General features: G+C 36.1%; 1 protein-coding gene across 3 annotated transcripts in view; it reads left to right on the top strand.

Moving 5' to 3' along the window:
- The first annotated feature begins 395 nt into the window (after positions 1-395).
- LOC144980864 (uncharacterized) overlaps positions 396-20582 on the top strand; it is a 63138-nt gene continuing 42951 nt past the window's right edge. Inside the window, exons 1-8 of one of the 3 annotated variants that reach the window (XM_078928746.1) lie at positions 396-526; positions 3506-3731; positions 4152-4218; positions 4595-4706; positions 5591-5682; positions 18682-18823; positions 19504-19603; positions 20099-20187. In XM_078928746.1, the coding sequence (XP_078784872.1) occupies positions 3567-3731; positions 4152-4218; positions 4595-4706; positions 5591-5682; positions 18682-18823; positions 19504-19603; positions 20099-20187 (767 nt within the window). In that variant the 5' untranslated portion in view covers positions 396-526; positions 3506-3566. Of the gene's footprint in view, positions 527-1022; positions 1149-3505; positions 3732-4151; positions 4219-4594; positions 4707-5590; positions 5683-18681; positions 18824-19503; positions 19604-20098; positions 20188-20582 lie in introns of those variants that run through there. The other 2 variants (XM_078928744.1, XM_078928745.1) reach the window with 2 other exon arrangements.

The following is a 20582-nucleotide window of genomic DNA, read 5'->3' as shown; positions in this document are numbered from 1 at the left end:
GAATATTGGTACTTAAAAATAGATGATTTATTATTTTAAATGCATGTACATTATATGGTTGAGAAAAAAAAAAGAAGGAAAAAAAAAATGAAAGAAAAGGATAATATTATTTTGGGATACTTTTATTCTTGCATTTTCTTTCCCACCTGCTTTATCTTGCACTTTTGCAAACTCGTCTTTTCAGATTTCCATATAAAATTATCAACTCAAAACTTACTAGGATGTGATATAAATAATCAACATCCACGCCCTGCCCTCTCTTAGCGCTGTTGTAACCTTGGTCGCTGTTCGAACAAAGATTGAACAAGGGCCACAACCACTCGATATTTATTTTCTTTGCATTTTTAGGAGTAATCTGTCCCTGTAAAATATTGATCCAATGAAAACGCAAGCTCAGTCCAACGAGAGAATGTTTATAAATGGCGACATGGGTTGTTAAGAAGTCGTAGTCAAAGTGCGATTAAAAGCATGCCTGTGTTTCCTGGATCAAAGCGGGCCTCCATTTGCACTGTATTTGATTTGATAGGTATTTAGACCATTGTTTGAAATATTCTCTACATACTTTAAGAGGCTCTTTAATAAGTTTTTTTCTCCTTAGTTTATTTTGTTGATTATCACGTTCAAGTCTAGTTAGTAGATGGGTTCTCGTTCAACCTTTCACTCGCATTACTTAATACTAATACACTAACACTGCACGTACACACATTATTTCATTGCATAACAGTCAACGGCTAAAATTATAATAATGAACTCGTCTGAGCATGGCGTTGGGTTCGTGCATGAATTAAAAAGGACACTTTCATTGCCAAGGAGTTTGTTGGTTTGTTTCCATTTTATTACGGAGTTATAGTTAGACACCGAAGCTCGCCTAACGAACGACTTGCCCAACACGTGACCATTTTTTTTCTCGCGTCCTCTCGTCTAATCTCGTCACTCCCGAATAGAAAGAGGAGGCGGAGCTCATATGATATAACGCAATGAAAGTTCTGTCCGATGACGGGTGGGGGATATCACCTCTCCAAAACTTACCTTATTATATGAGATCTTGAGATTCTTATCCAATCATCGATTGCTCGTTTGACAGTTCGCTTGTGAACAGTTAGGAGACCATCTCTTGATATATGGGCAGGCGGCTTTGCGTAAAGGCGGTGAGTGTTGTATACATCAAAGAGTACCGCTGACCGATGGGTAAATAGTGGTTGTGTAACCCAAAAGCCCTGCCGTCTCGACTGCAAGGTCTTGTATGTAATAGTTGCGTCACCATCTCAAGGCTCAGGAATTAATTAGTGAGCTGATTCAAACAATGTGGGTTTCAAATTTATCGTATACGTAATCATTTGGAAGCTACAGAGAAAGGTGTTTTTGTGTAATCCCTTTCACACACACACACACACGCGCGCGCACACACACACACACACACACACACACAAACATATACAAACAATACACAAACAATACACATCCCTGGTCATCTATTGCCTATATTATTAATGTTAATATATACATCCCATGCTGATTGTCACTACCCCCCCCCCCCCCCCCCCAACCATTTCCACCATCCAAGTACCAGCGGCCTTTTCTCTTTGATTTCGTATCATGGTCTACCCGAAGCCCAACACCTCGATCGTTTGTGGGTCAACCCACCCCCCCCCCCCCCCCTCCCCCCACCTTCCCCCGTAATCAATTTATAATTTTCTCTCTGTATAGAGCGCCACATGCACAATTATATACTATTGAATGACACTGACCTTGCCCCTCCCCTAACACAAGCCAACAGCAACCCAAGCTATCCTCTATCACGTGACCTTAGATCCGATGCTGCATACCGCTTGAGAGTCTTCACTATCCAGATCTCGTTCATGGTCACGTGAGAAGGCTATATCCGTTCGGGTTCGGCGTTCGGGTTCGGCGTTCGACCCGATTTCGTTAAAAGCCTATTCACTGTTTTCACTCGATGGTACTACTGATAGCCCAATAATTATATTTTTAAAGTGAAGGAATATAAATTTTTGATGATTGGTGTGATTTAGTTTAGACCATTTATTAATTTACTACTGCAACTACTTCTACTACTACTGCTGCTGCTGCTGCTGCTGCTGCTGCTACTACTACTACTACTACTACTACAACTTCTACTACTTCTACTACTACTACTACTACTACTACTACTACTACTACTACTACTACTACTCTTCTTCTTCGTTTATTATTTTTATTGTCTTGTTGGTGTGGTATTGTTGGTATTATTCTTATTTTATTATTGTTATTATTATTACGGAATTATTATTATTATTATTATTATTATTATTATTATTATTATTATCATCATCATCATCATCATCATCATCATCATCATCATCATCATCATCATCATCATCATCATCATCATTATTATATTATTATTATTATTATTATTATTATTATTATTATTATTTTTTATTATTTATTATTATTATTATTATTATTATTATTATTATTATTATTATTATTATTATTATTGTTGTTGTTGTTATTATTTTTATTATTAATTGGAACAATATTATTGTCGTTGTTGTTATCGTTATTTTTGCTGTTGTTGTTTTTTTAAAATACACTTATTGCATTGTTATAAATAATTAGGGAAGTGTCATCTACATAAATTGGTACATCAATTTCTAAATTTTGCAGTTCCGTTGATCTGTATATTTCCTAAATATTTAGGTTAGATGTCTAGACTGATTATGGTGTGTATTGTGTGTGTAGGTATGTGTGTTTTGTGTTTATGAGAGAGAGAAAGAGAGAGAGAGAGAGAGAGAGAGAGAGAGAGAGAGAGGGTTCGTTCATGGTTGAGGATATAACTGTGAAAAACAGAGTGATAGAAATTATGAGTTTGTGTATTACTAAGACGAAAATAACGGATAACAGAAAACTAAGATAAAGTAGCAACTTCTTGGGGTGCCGAATTCTTTGAAGTCAATACACCACCGAGTTGTCAGTGTCAAATAATTTGGTGACATTATACACAGAGTTTTGGGTGTCGCATTATCTGATGACAATCTACACTTAAGTGTTAATTGTAGAATTATCGGTTGACAGTACATGCCTGAGTTCCAGGTGTCAAATAACTCTCCCATATCTGGAAATAACATACCAACACACAAAACTATGTGCATCTTTAAATGCTTATAGTCTGATTAATATAATTCATCAAGAACTAATCACAAAAATAGCTGTCTAAAAACAATAACAAGTAGCTATGTGACGTCAATTTCAATATTTCTATAGGCGTATTATTAACACCACTGTTTTTAATTTTTACATGTTAATAAAACTAAGTACGTGCCAGTTTTTTTTTTTTCAGATTAAGTAAATGAGGATGTATATTTTTTTTTCCAATTTAGGAAAGTACCAAAATCTATAGGGAGGGTGGACAACATGACGGTAAAGGCCTAAGGTTGAGTGGGTTAAACCCTTCCATGTTGAATCAACTTTCACTAACTTGAAATCCATCTTATCAATTCCTCAGGACTGTTTCATCACATTTTGGGATATCAAAGGAGCAGTGATTAACAGGGCAAGCAAACACAATGGATTTCATGGAATTTGACAGGAAAAGGGCAGAAGATGCCCAAGTAGAAAAACTACAGCGCCAAATGGTTGGCATCCAGGAGACGATGATAGAGCAGACAATGCTACGAAAAAAAATAGAAAATTTGATGGATGCTGAATCAGCAAGGTCTGAAATGGCTCTCGTAAGTAAATATTTTTTGGTATCCTCTCCAATCATTGTAAGTCAGCTATGTATGACACTTTCCTTTGGATTGGAAGGTTCTGGGTTTGAATCCTGCTCTGTTGGAGAAGGCTCTTTACTCACATTATCTGACCGTACTCTGGTGTAAAATAAGTATCTCTCCGATTACAGCGTTTTCTGTCGGAAAAGAATTGTACTATCACCTGTCATCATGCCTCATACATGTCAAGTGTTGCTGTTGGCAAGGGACCCCTTGTAAAGCGCTTTGAGCACATTTAGTCAATATTGTGCTATATAATTAGATACGACTAGTGCTTTCAGGATTAAAAATAATTGAGGTAATTTATTTTGATCCCCTTAACTTATCAGATTTTATTTATCTTTTATAATGCTGTTGCTCTGTTTGTTGTTTTTTTTTCAGGAAAGAGTGTCTAGAAGAAATTCTGCTTTGCAAGATGAACTTGATAAAAGATATGGGAGTGATGGAAGTAAGTTAACTTTAAATCTCAAATTTCTTAATTGTATATTAAGTTTATTTATTTATTTATTTATCTATTTATTTATTTATTTATTTATGTATTAATGTATTTATTTATTTATTTATTTATTTATTTATTTATTTATTTATTTATTTTATTGGTACATTTTTAAGGAAGAAAGAAAGTACAAATACGACATAATGCAATTAAAATTTAATTGCGACTAGCTTGTTTAACTCTGATCATGCTGCATTATATATTATGGAAGTTTATTTTTCCTGTACAGCAATAAAATGTTTGATCTTTTAAAAGAACGTAATCAACAGGTTAAACAAATGATTTTTGATGTCATTTATGCCATTATATTTATTTCATTCAACAAAAGGATCAACATCCAATTCACCGGTGTCGCGAAACAACAAAGTGTTGGACGAAGTTATGTCATTACGGACCAAGGAATTTCAGAAGTCACAAGCACACAAGGCCAGCAACATACAGTAAGATTTACATTCACAGCAAAATGTATTAAGATAATAAAATTACCATACCTTTGACCTTAAATCTCTTTGCGCCAGGAGGCAATTAAGACCTGCACATTTTACCTCCATTTCATACAGTCTTTTGCTACAGTCCTGGCCCTCTGCCAGATATTTTGCTATGTAAATGCTCACATTTGTTTTTCTTTTAGGTTTAACTGGAGGAAAGGCCCAATGAAATAAGAAATGTATTTTTTTTCTATTTTTCTCCATTTCATAAAAAGTGTAGACACGATTTTAGCCATTGGATCTTAGCAAACAATAATCAGTCTTATGAAGTGTTTAGTGAAAAGAATGCAATATAATAATTAGGATTATCAAGGGATCAAAACAATACTTCAGTTTGCTACAAAACCAACAAAGATGGCTTTACAATTTTTTTTAATCCAAGAGAAGAGAGTTAGAGGAACAACTTTCTACTCAATTAGTCATCATGACAAGATCAGATTCAATCTTTACACATTTGGACATAATTCGATGATTTGATGTTGTTGATTGCTAAGTGGCATGGTTTCATGTCTTCTAATAAAGTCAAATGAAGTTGTATGCAAAACTCTGTCCCTAGCCCTTATTTTTTGTCCTACTCAACACATGTGTTGATGATTAGGTAAGCTGGTAATGCAGCAACTAATATTTTAAGAGGGTGCCTTTCATACAATTTATACTGTATAAAATGGAAACTTGGTTCATAATGTCCTACTAGATGAATAAATTAAAACATTGTGAAGCACACCAAGTTAAATATTTAAAGATGGGCTTTATGATTTGTTGGTTTTTTTTTACTAAATTATTTATAAGAAGGGTACCGTTTGAATTTTTTTGACGCTGTCCCAATTACTTTTCAGACATCTTGCCCAAGAACGTCAAAGAATCCTAGAGGCTAGAAACAGATTGCAGGAAAAGAAGGAACGTCTGCGTGCACTTCCATCTCCTATCGGTAAGGCAACGAACAAATACTGGGGTCACAAATATTCTCTGTTTTCACCTCTCCCTTACTGTGGAGGGACTCCCCTGTACACCCCGATACATTTGCAGTCAAATTGGGGTACGTCGTTGCCAGTCTATGAAAAACCATATTATACATATTTTCCTCGGAGGAGGCGATATGGAAAAGGCTCGACATCAGATCGTAATATTTTGTATGTGCCGACACCTTTGTATAAAAGCTCATATTTCTGACAATTTAAATCAAAGACATCTCGACAATTCCAGGAAAGAATGGATGAAGGAAAATTGGTTATTTCAAAAGTGGATAATGGAATGTACTTTGTTTTATCTTTTCATTATATCGCTTGATTCTAGATGGATTGTACAGACAAATGAAGTGCAATATGTTGATTGTCATATTGGAATCAATTTGGATAAAATATTATGAAAGGGATGAGAGACACCAACAGCAGTAATAATATTGACTTAAGGTTTCGGCTATAAATGTGATTTTAGTATTTCATTTCATTCTACCTGCTTCAAGATTTTAACATGCAATAAAATTTAAACAAAAATAGCCCCTTGATACTATTTAATTGAAAGCTCAGATATATTATGCAGTTGGAGGGACGTTTGAAAAACCTGATACATGTTATGGTTCAAGTTCTTTATAAGTTACAAATAAATATCTTTTGGGAAAGAGCTATTCTTAAATGTATTTAATTGTATAGGTTATATTGAAATAAAGTTTTCATCATTACTTTTATGATAATGTTGATTTTCTTTGGAGTACATTCTTGCCATAGCCAGAAAAACATATATGCAGTCAAATAAAATGTAATAATAATATAATTGTAAAATAACTGTAATGGATCTGAGTAGTTTTGAAGTGAAAATGATATACTGTAAGCCATATTCATCTTTATCTCAGCGGGTTCAAGATGAATTTAAATGAGCATATTATAAATATTTGCAATAATATATATATTTGACTATATATCCTTCAATTTGTGGACGATTCACTAATGAGCATTTTGATCTCATGAGTAAAGTGATGAGTAGATTCTATTTCTGCAATGTTTATTTTGTTTCCAGATTTTGCAATAATAATGGAGAGGTGAAGAGAACATTTGTGAACCTTAGTGCTAATTTTCTGTGCCATCATATTGTGCTGGTTCTATTGATAATTTATTTTCTTCGAATCAAGATTTATTTTTCCTATGGTCTTCCATAATAAGCTGAATACATTGCAATACTGGCTGTTGAAATATTTTTTTTTTTAATTACACGCTATTATGTTGCCTGCATCTGTGATATGTATTTACCTTGTAAAACTCTTTACTCACTGTTGTCGTTATTTTTAGATTTTTAAAAATGTACTTATATTTTAATTGCGGATTTATAGTCCACTGGTATGGCACAGGGTTTGTAACCAGAAGGTCATGGTTTGAAATTCAACTATGGGCATTTCCAAGATAAGAACTTGGAAAAGGCTCTTGTGTGGCTATGTGGTCTAGTGGTATGACACTCGCTTTTGGATTGGAAGGTCCTGGGTTTGAGCCTCACTCGGCGCATAGTTGAGTCCTTGGAAAAGGCTCTTTACTCACATTCTCTCACCGTGTAAAATGAGTACCTGGCCATTAACAGCGTTGTCTCTGTCTAAAAAAAAAATGTAATATCGCCTAACAGGCGTCATGTCCCGACCTACATGTTAAGCGTTGCTGTTGGCCAGAGAAATCTTGTAAAACGCTTTGAACATGTTTAGTGGATATTGCGCTGTATAAGCAAAAAGCTCTCTCTCCCCCCCCCCCCCCCCCCCAAAAAAAAAAGGGTCTTTATTTATATCTTTTAGCATGCTCAGTGTAAATTGAGTACTTGGTTAGCATTGTTACTGCCAAAATACAATTTATAATAGTACACAGGCTTCATGTCTGCTCCTAGATGTTTAGTGTTTCAGTTGGCTTAGGACTGAAAGTTAAAATTGTCTAACTGAGACAATCAAAAAATAAAAAGTACATCTTTCCTATACAACGAAACAATACCAAAAAAAACCAACAAATAAACAAACAACAGAACAAGGTTTCAGTCCCTGGCCTCCCTCAGGGTATAGACAAAACATGCAAAGAGAGAGAGAGAGAGAGAGAGAGAGAGAGAGAGAGAGAGAGAGAGAGAGAGAGAGAGAGAGAGAGAGAGAGAGAGAGAGAGAGAGGAGAGGGAGAGGAGAGAGAGAGAGAGAGAGAGAGAGAGAGAGAGAGAGAGAGAGAGAGAGAGAGAGAAGAGAGAGAGAGAGAGAGAGAGAGAGAGAGAGGAGAGAGAGAGAGAGAGAGAGAGAGAGAGAGAGAGAGAGGAGAGAGAGAGAGAGAGAGAGAGAGAGAGAGAGAGAGAGAGAGAGAGAGAGAGAGAGAAGAGAGAGAGAGAGAGAGAGAGAGAGAGAGAGAGAGAGAGAGAGAGAGAGAGAGAGAGAGAGAGAGAGAGAGAGAGAGAGGGGGAGAGAGAGAGAGAGAGAGAGAGAGAGAGAGAGAGAGAGAGAGAGAGAGAGAGAGAGAGAGAGAGAGAGAGAGAGAGAGAGAGAGAGAGAGAGAGAGAGAGAGGGAGAGAGAGAGAGAGAGAGAGAGAGAGAGAGAGAGAGAGAGAGAGAGAGAGAGAGAGAGAGAGAGAGAGAGAGAGAGAGGAGAGAGAGAGAGAGAGAGAGAAGAGAGGAGAGAGAGAGAGAGAGAGAGAGAGAGAGAGAGAGAGAGAGAGAGAGAGAGAGAGAGAGAGCATATTGAAGACTGCAGAATATTCGGGTTTTGTTTGGGTATGTTTTTTGTTTTTTAAATTTTTATATTGGTTTATATATTGTATGAGTCACATTTACCCTTTATATTTTTGTTTTGCTTGGGACTCCTTGTTAAAAGCTTTGATCAGATTTAGTGATTATTATGATTTATATGAAAGCTCACATTTTATGTTGCATTACTATTGCAATAGTTAGAACACACAATTTATATGCAATCGTATCTGATTGTATCCTGTTTTACATCAGAATTATTTCATTGTGTCCAATTTGCCCACTCTGTGGAGATTTAGAAGATGGGTTAATAATCTGGCTGTTGGAATGTACTCTGCGGTAGATGTAGTCTATATTACAGTGAATGATATAATCAGTCGGAAGCGGAAAAGGTTTGAACTGAGATATTGCCAAGTTTAGTTAGAAGGTCAATTTTTATTACAAATTAGTTCTTATGGTTCAATCAACCCTTTTTGTACATCTTCATGAAATATCAAAGTTTAATTTCACTTCTAAATATTTTTTACAGCTAGTCAAGTTGAAAAAGTATGAAATTTGAGAAAAGTTGCTGGATACCTTTCCCATACATCTGACAATAACTTTATGAAAAATCACCCGATTTACCTCAAATAAAGATTAAAATGTTCTGGGGAGCATATGCTTTCAGAAAATGCAACAAATTGCAAATCCAAAATTTCCACCTTCCGACTGATTATGTCATGCACTGACACATATAGTAAGGGGCTGGAGTTTATCCCGGTTTCTATGGTGTGAAACAAACATCACAACCCTTTGGATGGGATGCTAGTCAAACGCAGCGTACTCTCCACCAGCTGTAACAGACCCATCTACCCAATTACTGCTGGGTGGACAGGGAGGCCGGGGGAAAAAAAATCTCGACTTCACCTGGGATCAATCCCAGATCATTTGCGTGTGAAGTGAGTGCTCTACGACTGAGCTATCGGGACTGCAGTGATAGATCAAGGTTCCATTCATGGGATAATGAGCAATGATGGTTTTCTGTATTACATACCATACTGTTGGCCTTTAGAACTACGTCTACGTCTACTAATCAGGCTCTGATACAATGCCCCTCTCCTTGACTGTCTTCTTACAATATATACTTTTGATGTGATATTGTCTTTCTTACTAAAGATGCCGAAACTTTGCACTGATTTATTTTGACATCTTTTTTATTCATTATTTATTGTATATATTTATTTATTTATTTATTTATTCATGTATACAGTCATTATATATTTTTAATAATACACATATTAGCTAGTCTTCAAAGTCAATGATGAAATCTGTTATCACCTATTTATTTCTGAAACTTCTACGAAGTGTTGGAGCAATTAGTGGCCTCTGGGTGGGGTTCATGACCTCCTATAGTGGGCAGGGAGGTACTTACTGTGTCTTCTATACCCCTATATTATCTGTTTTCAACTTGCTTTCTGTCTTTATCTTGGAATGAGATTACTTGGTTTTGTCCTGGTCGGATACCCTGGCTGGAAGAGAAACAGTCAAATGTATGGCTCGTTTTTGGAGATGATGTTTTTTTCCTTGTAAATCATCTGTCTGTTATGTATTGTATGTTTTTGTTGTTGTTCTTTTTCATGTATAATGATTTGTAAACATTTGAATGTCTTCCTCTTAGTGGGTACCTGTGCTTGTGTCAGGATGAGACTTTTAGGTGATGTCAAACTAAGAACTCTGATAGTATGCTCTTGGAATCTACATCTGTTCCCTATTTGAACCATTTCCCCTTTGTCTTAATTTTTCTCGTGTGCTTTCAATTGTTAATCTATAAATTTTTGGACTATCATATTTTCTTCCTTTTTACTGGCGCTGAAATGAGTTGTATGTGTTGCAAGCAAGCGCTGTAAAACCTTAAAGACAAACAAACATAAGCAATTCGAGGACTAAGTATTGTGACTATTATCATTCACTATGGAGATAAAGAAACGTCGTTTGTTTTGTGTTGTTCATTCAAGAGTTAGATTTACTCCCTTTATCTTTATCTCCATTTTATTGACTCATTCAGGCACCTCTATTTATCATTCACTAATTTCGAAAAAAAAAAATCATCAAGGTAATATTTTTTGTGTATTCTATAATACAAAATAACAGATATAAATTTTGGAAAGTTTGCTGTTAGAGTTTCTAAGTCATCCCATTACATTGACGCTTTGCCCTTCAACACATTTTGGTTTTTATCGCTTTTGATTTGTAATGTAAACCCTTCATTTAGTCATTATACGACATCACCTGTCAATGATCAATTAAAAAAAGCAAGTCAAGAAAGAAACTGTTATATTTCTGTTTTTTCTAGTAGTAGTAGCATTTGTAGTATTAGTAGTAGTGGTGGTGGTAGTAGTAGTAGTAGTAGTAGTAGTAGTAGTAGTAGTAGTAGTAGTAGTAGTAGTAGTAGTAGCAGTAGTAAAAAAAAAAACAGAAAATAAAAACAGAAAATAAAAACAAACAAAAAAACAAAAACTAGAGCTTTTATAAAGTGCAATATCTACTAAATTAGCCCAACGCGCTTTACAGAAGGTCCCTGACCAACAGCAACACGTAACATGTAGAATGAGATATGACGCCCATTAGACAACGCTGTTGACGGCCACGTACTCATTTTCCACCAGAGTATGGTTGAGAGAATGTGAGTAAAGAGTCTTTTCCCAGGACTCAACTATGCACCGAGCGAGGCTCGCACCCAGGATCTGCTGATCCGAAAGCGAGTGTCATACCACTAGACCACATAGCCGTAGTGGTAGTAGAAGCAGTAGTAGTAGTAGTAGTAGTAGTAGTAGTAGTAGTAGTAGTAGTAGTAGTAGTAGTAGTAGTAGTAGTAATAGTGATAGTAATAGAAGTAGTAGACGTAGAAGATGAAGAAGAAGAAGAAGTAGTAGTAGTAGTGATTGTACTACTACTACCACTACTACAGTATATAGTGATAATAATAGTACTAAGTAGAAAAGAGTAGTAGGTATGATACTACTACTACTACTACTACTACTACTACTACTACTACTACTACTACTACTACTACTGCTACTGCTACTAGTAGTAGATGTAGAAGAAGGAGAGGAGGAACAGAAGAAGAATAGAGTTGGTTCGAAATCCTCGTTGCTAGAATTTAAATGTCAACAGAATACGGCTTGACAATGTTATCAAAAGCCTCTTGTAGATTTTAATTCTTACGGTAAGCCAGGGGAAGCTCTGAGTCAACACGTTATACGATAAGTGATCGATTTAGTATCCAAATTCCTTTCATATCGACATTCCTTTCTTCCACTTTCTTTGTCAAGGGATTTCATGGGAAATCTCTGAAGCACAGAGTGAATTCTAACTAAGCTGTTAGCAGCTGTGGACTGTAATAATGAATATATAACACTTTAAAAAATGAATGTTCAAAATGCCGAACACGGAATGTTTCGGGCTCAAAACGCTGTTTCAGCAAATAACACAAACAGTTAAAACGGTAATAGGTAAAGGTCGGTTTGCTACAATGACAATTATCTTAACATGAACGTAGTTAGAGTTCAGTTCTCACACATTTAAATGTACTCAAATCTTAACCAACTTGGATTGCCTTATCGAGCAATGAAAGACCTTATTGATAACAGATTCAAAAGGCCTTTCTTTTCCTTTTAACTTAAGGCTCAATACCGCTTTCCCCCACGCCCAGAGATTGTACAAGTACATGGCAGTTTTTGACTAGGCTAAGCTAATAGCAATGCACAGAGTCGTCTTTGTGACAGTTGAATTGTAATACCAGTTTTTACTACTGTAGGCCTGCATTGCTGAAATCAATCAATAATATTATTGTAATTTACTTATAAGAAGAGAGAGAGAGAGAGAGAGAGGTGGGGGTGACGTGGCCGAGTGGTTAAGGCAATGCACTGTGACCTGGAAGGTCCCGGTTCGAGCCCAGTTTCTGGCACTTTCGTTTTTTTTTTTCTTAAGCAAGATTATTTGCCCATAGTTTGCACACTTGGACAACATGGGTGATTCTTGTTGACATCAGACATCTTGTTTGATGAATTATCTAGGCCCAGGGACGGTATCTTACGATGTCGGGGCGGAAGGTCTCATAACTTTTTTTTTTGAAAAGAAGAATTTAACTTTTCACGTAAGAAAATTCACACTCAAACGCACACACACACACACACACACACACACACACCGACAGATTGACAAACTCACACACACACACGCACGCATACCCACTTTTGAACACACACTACACCTTTAATTCAACGTCGAATTAAATGTTTCATTTCAATAACTTCCGTCTTTGTATCTTTTCGGGTTTTCTATTATCTTAAAAAATATGACTCGTTCCCGCCCCCCCCCCCTCTCTCTCTCTCTCTCTCTCTCTCTTTCTCTTTTCTCTCTCTTTCTATGTCTCCCCCCCTCTCTCTCTCCCCACTCTCTCTCTCTCCCCCTCTCTCTCTCTCTCTCTCTCTCTCTCTTTCTCTCTCTCTCTCTCTCTCTCTCTCTCTCTCTCTCTCTCTCTTAATCTTCGGCTCATTGAAATACATTGAATATGAAACTACTAATATAGTGATAAATGAACTCTGCTTTTTATCAACGCTCGTATTTGAATAGTTCTACAAGTATTTAAAGCGAGTGTAGCCTTTGTGAAAGAATTAATTACGCTACGTTATGTTGCTTTCGCTTTGTATTGCTATCTAGAATTAGTTCTTGCGTCATTGGATATTTTTTTTCTGATTGGCAATCGCCATTTATTATTATGTCCTCTCATCAAACGCATATTCAAAAACATATCAAAGCTTTCAGATATGTTTTTGAATATGCCTTTGATAAGAGGATATAATTCATAAACATTATCAAACTGGTGCTGATATGACCTAAATGTGTTGCAAGCGCCGTAAAACCGTTAACAAAATAAATAAAAGCCTTCAGACGGCAAATAAGAATACAAGTCTTGAATATTTGATCAACGGACCGGAAGTAGTTATCTGAATATCTCGATTGTAAACAATTTGATTTCACTCAATCATGTACGACTTGGACGTAATAACCCCCTTTTGTTTTGAATGTAAACAATAAAGGAAATGGAATATTTAGAAATCAGAATGTATTAAACGTTAGCAATTAACGATAATATTGGATAGAGGAACGTTGAACAAAAAGTGACGTATTTGGGGCGGGGGGGGGGGGGGGGGGGGGGGGGGGGGGGGGGGGCTGTTTATTTCACACGGTGGGCTTGGAGTTATTACAGTGTTACTTTGTCTTCTGTTCCCCTATTTTTGCTGTCTGTCTTTATCTTGAAATGAGATTACGTGGGTTCGTCTTGGCCCTTGCCGGGGTCCCTGGCTAGCAGGGAAACAGTCAATTGTTTTGTTATAGTTTAGGGCCATGGCATTTATTTCCCCTTGTAAATCATCTCTCTGTCGTGTATTGTCATAGTTTACGTTTTAAATATAATATGTGGTAAACATTTAGTATGATCCTCTTGGTGAGATCCCCTGGTTGTGTCTTGATGAGCCTTCTAGCCGATCTCAAACTAAGAACATTGATAGTATACTCTTGGAATCTATTTTGTTCCCCATTCGAACCAGTCCCATTTGACTCACTTTTTCATCCTTAGGTGCCCAAAATGTCTTGACCATACCATTTTCTTTCTTTTACTGGCGCTGTGACTTTGGTGTGTCTCAAGCGCCGTAAAACCCTTAAAGCAATAAAAACAAAACAACTTATTTTGGAAAATAATATCGTTTTGCTAAGCATATGAATATGAACAAGGAGAGAACTCTCTCTCCCCCCCCCCCCCCCCCCCCCCCCCCCCCCCGGACGAGTTTTCTGGCCAAATTTTAAAATATGGGTTTTTCCAGAGTACGGCAGAATTGGATCATTTTTTTCTTGAGCACTTTCTACTAATATCATTGTGCTTTTCACTTCCCTTTGGTGATCGTCGTTTTATATTGAACCGTACTTTTAAGGGAAGTGGCAGCTTGTAAGTTTACTACGACTATGCTTGAACCTGCCAGGCAACTGTGCCACCATGCGATGCTCTGTCAGATACTCTGCGGTCTCCGGACCATCACCTTTACGGGTACAAGTGGATGAACGCCACTGACCCCACTAATGCAGACTGGCCAACGCCACTGACCCCACTAATGCAGACTGGCCAACGTGAGACTCGCCCAGGACCATTTTATATTGGCCCTCGCCTACTGGTTCAAGACATTGGAAGTTTCTCTCCAAGTTCAGAGATAATGATGTAACCGCCCAGAGAAACCCTTCTCTTCCATGTCGACCGTCATCTCATAAAATTATATTCTTTTCAGATGTGAGGACTAATGCCCCCCCCCCCCCCGCCCTTCCCTCTCCACCCTCCCCCACCTCTCCCTCCCCTTTCCCCTATAATATAATATATGTGTTCTATCATCTCAAGTCGGTACTGTATCGGGGTGAATCAGGTACGGACACATGGACTGAAATATCAAACTACTTCAATTCAAACGCCCCATTGAGAAGACAGCGCTGTTCTGAAAAACAGAAAAACAAAACAAAAGAAAAAACAACACGCATTTTAAATTTTGGCTCAAATCTCGTCCAAATGTCAACCCTCATCTTGCCAAAAATTCTCAAACCTGGAACTTCAAACCGGAATTCCAAGTTTGAGTTTTTGACAAGAAAAGGATCATTTTAATAATTTTTCTTCTTCTTCTTCTTCTTCTTCTTCTTCTTCTTCTTCTTCTTCTTCTTCTTCTTCTTCTTCTTCTTCTTCTTCTTCTTCTTCTTCTTCTTCTTCTTCTTCTTCTTCTTCTTCTTCTTTCTTCTTCTTCTTCTTCTTCTTCTTCTTCTTCTTCTTCTTCTTTCTTCTTCTTCTTCTTCTTCTTCTTCTTCTTCTTCTTCTTCTTCTTCTCTCTTCTTCTTCTTCTTCTTCTTCTTCTTCTTCTTCTTCTTCTTCTTCTTTCTTCTTCTTCTTCTTCTTCTTTCTTCTTCTTCTTCTTCTTCTTCTTCTTCTTCTTCTTCTTCTTCTTCTTCATTCTTCTTCTTCTTCTTCTTCTCTCTTCTTCTTCTTCTTCTTTTCTTCTTCTTCTTCTTCTTCTTCTTCTTCTTCTTCTTCTTCTTCTTCTTCTTCTTCTTCTTCTTCTTCTTCTTCTTCTTCTTCTTCTTCTTCTTCTTCTTCTTCTTCTTCTTCTTCTTCTTCTTCTCTTCTTCTTCTTCTTTCTTCTTTCTTCTTCTTCTTCTTCTTCTTCTTCTTCTTCTTCTTCTTCTCTTCTTCTTCTTCTTCTTCTTTTCTTCTTCTTCTTTCTTCTTTCTTCTTCTTTCTTCTTCTTCTTCTTCTTCTTCTTCTTCTTCTTCTTCTTCTTCTTCTTCTTCTTCTTCTTCTTCTTCTTCTTCTTCTTCTTCTTCTTCTTCTTCTTCTTCTTCTTTCCCCTCATGATGGCTTTATGGCTGAAGGTCAATTAGATGCAGGAATGTGGTCTTCCCAAGCTCGTGCTTCATAGAGCTTCGACTTTAGAGTAGTTCATTTTAATCCATCGATATTTGAAGAACGAGTTAACATTTTTTTTCAGAGTACGGCAGAATAATGACGTTTTTTAAACGTTTTCACGTGAAATTCAATTCCCGGAATCTGTTTTACCCTGACATGGTGAATCACATACAGTGGAATCATGGTAAAATCCAACAACTACAGGACCAGAAAGATTGGTTGATTTTAAGCGATTTTGATTTTATCAATTATTATTGGAACACTCCTAGTTAAAGAATAGAAAATTTGTGACCCTTCGCCTCAAAACGGTATTAAGTCGGGATGGTTAAGATGTTGAAAATTGAATTTATAGTCAGAAATATCAGGCTTGTGTTGAGTTTGTATGTTTTATTGAGGAGAATGGACACCATATTTTAGGGTGCTATTGCCAACAATTTATATTTTTGACCAGTTTAACAATTAAATTCGGCTTTTAAGCATCTGGTTCGTTCCGACATAATACCGTTTTGAGGCGATGGGTCACATTTGGGATCAACAAGAGATGTTGACTTTAAGCAGAAGTTGAATATAAGAGTGTTGACTTTATGCGGATTCCATTGTATGTGACCAACGGTTGTCTCAAAACGGAATGACTCCAATGTTTAAAATTGACTTATGCTTAACTTATTAAATTTGACTTGAAGTAAAGGCTTTCACTATGGTCAATAAATTTTATTTATTAAACTTTTTAAAAAAAATAAACCCGAAACAAAAGAGAACCAAAAAAATAAAATAAAAAAATAAATTTAAAAAATAAAAAAACACAAACAAAAAAACAAACAAACATTTTTTTCCTCCAATTCTAATCATTTTCTTCATCTAGTTCATACCGGCATGATACCAGATTGACGCATTGGCTGAAAGATTTGTAAGTCGTGGTTGTCCTTTTCTACATGTCTATGTCCTGAAAGGAAACGACTTCTTGGTTTTGCCATTACCCTGGTTAGAGTTATAATTAAAGTAGTCATTCAGAGCCATTAGGCCCATAGAGCCGGAGTTTATCCCGGTTTCTCTAGCGTGAAACGGACAATAGCAATTGCGTGCTACCCTCTGGATAGGACGCTAGTCTATTATTGCAAAGTACTTTCCGCCAGATCTAATAGACCCAGCTACCCATTACTGTTGGGTGGACAGAGGGATCGGAAAAAAATCTCTACTGCACCCGGGATCGATCTCGGTCCCTTTGCGCGTGAAGCGAGTGCTGTACCAACTGAGCTATGAGGACCCCCGGCTAGAGTTATGTGCACCAATAAATGTTTATTTGAGAAAGCTAATCATTCTTAAACAAAAGAATCAGCACGCGCTACGGATTCAGTCGGGATTATTTCTGAACCGTCTCTCTCTCTCTCTCTCTCTCTCTCTCTCTCTCTCTCCCTTTCTCTCTCTCTCTCCCTTTCTCTCTCTCTCTCCCTTTCTCTCTCTCTCTCTCTCTCTCTCTCTCTCTCTCTCGCTCTCTCTCTATATATCTCCCCTCTCCTACTCTCCTTATCCATCCCTATTCACCCATCAGTGATTTCAATAACTGGGTCTGTTAGACCTGACGGAAAATACAGTTATTATGGTGACAGTTTGTTGATGGTGATGATGGTTATTTTGATGATTGATAATGTTGATGATGACGATAATGATGATGATGATGATGATGATGATGATACCACTACTACTACTACTACTACTACTACTACTACTACTACTACTACTACTACTACTAGTACTACTACTACTATACTACTACTACTACTACTACTATACTACTATACTACTACTACTACTACTACTACTATACTACTACTACTACTACTACTACTACTACTACTACTACTACTACTACTACTACTACTACTACTACTACTACTACTACTACTACTACTACTACTACTACTATCTACTACTACTACTACTACTACTACTATACTACTACTACTACTACTACTACTACTACTATACTACTACTACTATCTACTACTACTACTACTACTCTACTACTACTACTACTACTACATACTACTACTACTACTACTACTACTACTATATTACTAATAATAATAATAATAATAATAATAATAATAATAATAATAATAATAATGATGATGATGATGATGATGATGATGATGATGACAATTTCGAACTAACCAGAAAGACATGCCAAATACTTTTCATCCGTCTGTGTAAGGAATTTAAGTTAAGTATTAATGTTTTGACTTATTGCTTTTGTTATTGACTGAAGCAGGATTTCTGTCCCGAAACGATTTGGGTTTGGTTTTTCTTCATTTTCGAAGCTGTTATAAAATTATATTCGTTCACGACTTTTTCAAGTGCTTTGAGCACATTTTAGTGGATATCGCGCTATATAAAACTCAGGTTTGTTTCTTGTTTTTTTATTTGATTTTGTGTGTGGATATGTGTGTGTGTATGTGTGTGTGTGAGTGTGTGTGTGTCTATTGTATATTTTGTGTTACAAATATTTCCATATTTCCATTAAAGGGGCAGCGTGGGTCAGCGGTACGGTCTTTGCTTCGTACCCGAAAGGTAACGAGTTCGATCACCCGCCGCTGCGCTGTGTGGCATTGAGCAAGTCACATCGCCCTAGCTCAATTTGCGATGCTGAACTGCGGCTGACGCATGGGTTATTCAAGTCTTCTCTTGAAATAGACCATAGAGAAAAAGTCCCCCTATGGGATGAATAAAGGGAATTGTATCATTTATTTATTATTTATTCCCAGGAAGCGACATCTCCGAGATCGAGATGAGAACACCCCCTCTGCACCCCAGCCCTGCCTACCGCAGTGTTCATTCATCGGACTCACACGTAAAGAGGGTCGTCAACAAGATGCCAGAAACAGTTGACAAGATCTGGTCTATAAGGTATTATTGGAGTTTGCACTGGTGAACATATAAAAAAAAATAGATAAAATTCTCTTATTTCATCCCCATAGGGAAATTTGCCTTTTAGGGTCTAGTCCAAAGGAAGACTGGAGTAACCCAGGCGTCAACCATGATGCAGTGCCGCAAAACTGAGATAGTACAAGGTGACTGGGACCTTTTCCTCATCTTGACAAAAACTCGAGGTCTCAGGTTTGAAAACTTTTGTTGAAAAGATGGGGGGGGGGGGCGTCATTAAAATCAATGGATATTTGAAGGACCTGTAGTCGTTTTCTGGCCAATTTTGTAAATACTTATCTTTTCAGAGTACGGCAGTTAACAGGTTAAAGCATATAATATTTTAACTCAAATGTTATAGTTAAAATTCAAAATTCAAATGACGGCATCAAGACGTCATCGTGACATAAGACAGTGTACTCGCTGGAGTCTAGCACGCCGAATTCCAGCACGCTGCAATACTGCAGGCTGGAGCTGGGTGGCCGAATTTTATATAATATTATAATAAGTTCACGTTCGGATTCTAGCACGCTTTTTGGCTTCTCCCGAAAGCGAGCTATGATCAAGCGAGTACTGTACCATTTTGAGACAATAGTAGTCTCAATGAATGAATCATTGGTAACTCTGATATATTTTTAAAATTTTTTTTCGTTTGTCGTTCACAGAGAAGGGTTGGTCCAGGACTATGAGAAGATGAGGAAGCCTTACAATGGGGAGTTTGGAATTGGATCGTATGAGAAGTGGCAGCTACCAGATTATTTTATGGTAGATATATAGCGTGATAATAATAGTAATAATAATAATAATAATATTATTATTATTAATGATAATAATAAGGATAATAATAATAATAATAATAATAATAATAATAATAATAATAATAATAATAATAATAATAATAATATAATAATAATAATAATAAATAAATAAATAAATAACTTTAAAAAAAATAAATAATAATAATAATAATAATAATAATGATAATAATAATAATAATCATAATAATAATAATAATGATAATAATAATAATAATAATAATAATAATAATGATAATAATAATAATAATAATAATAATAATAATAATAATAATAATAATAATAATAATAATAATAATAATAATATTAATAATAATGGTGATGATAATAATAATAATAATAATAATAATAATAATAATAATAATAATAATAATAATAATAATAATAATAATAATAATAATAATAATAATAATAAATATAATGATATTAATAATAATGATTTCAGGTTCTTGGATTAGTGAAAGAGTTCATAGAAGATTTCCTAGTTCAACACACACCGCCAGATGAAATCATGTTTGAGAGGGAAATGAGATTGTAAGTACCATCCTGGACTCCTATACAAGTGTGTGTATCTACTTTGATGAATGAATGGATGACTGAATGAATGAATGAATGTATGAAAGATACGAAAATCTTGAGCTTGTATACTATGAGTGCCTCCACATGTGGAGGCAACAACTAGCAAAAAGATAATCGACTGTTCGTTAATGGCCCTTGATCGTGAAGAATGGCGTTCCATGACATTCAACCTCTCTAGGGAGAAGAACTCCGGTAAGGTACATAAGGTATAGAGTGCAATAACCAATAAATATACTCTGAGCAAGTGGTCCCTTGTGATCAACAACTAGAAGTAGAACATGTAGAACAAGACCCTTTTACAATTCTTTTTTTTTCCGACAGAGACATAGCTGTAAACTGCAAGGTATTCC

This window comes from Berghia stephanieae, chromosome 10 (assembly GCF_034508935.2).
Source record: "Berghia stephanieae isolate SIO BIC M18660-M18661 chromosome 10, UCSD_Bste_1.3, whole genome shotgun sequence".
Taxonomy (NCBI): Eukaryota; Metazoa; Mollusca; class Gastropoda; order Nudibranchia; family Aeolidiidae; genus Berghia; species Berghia stephanieae.
The sequence above is the reverse complement of the archived record's forward strand: the minus strand, read 5'-3'. Positions and strand labels throughout refer to the sequence as shown.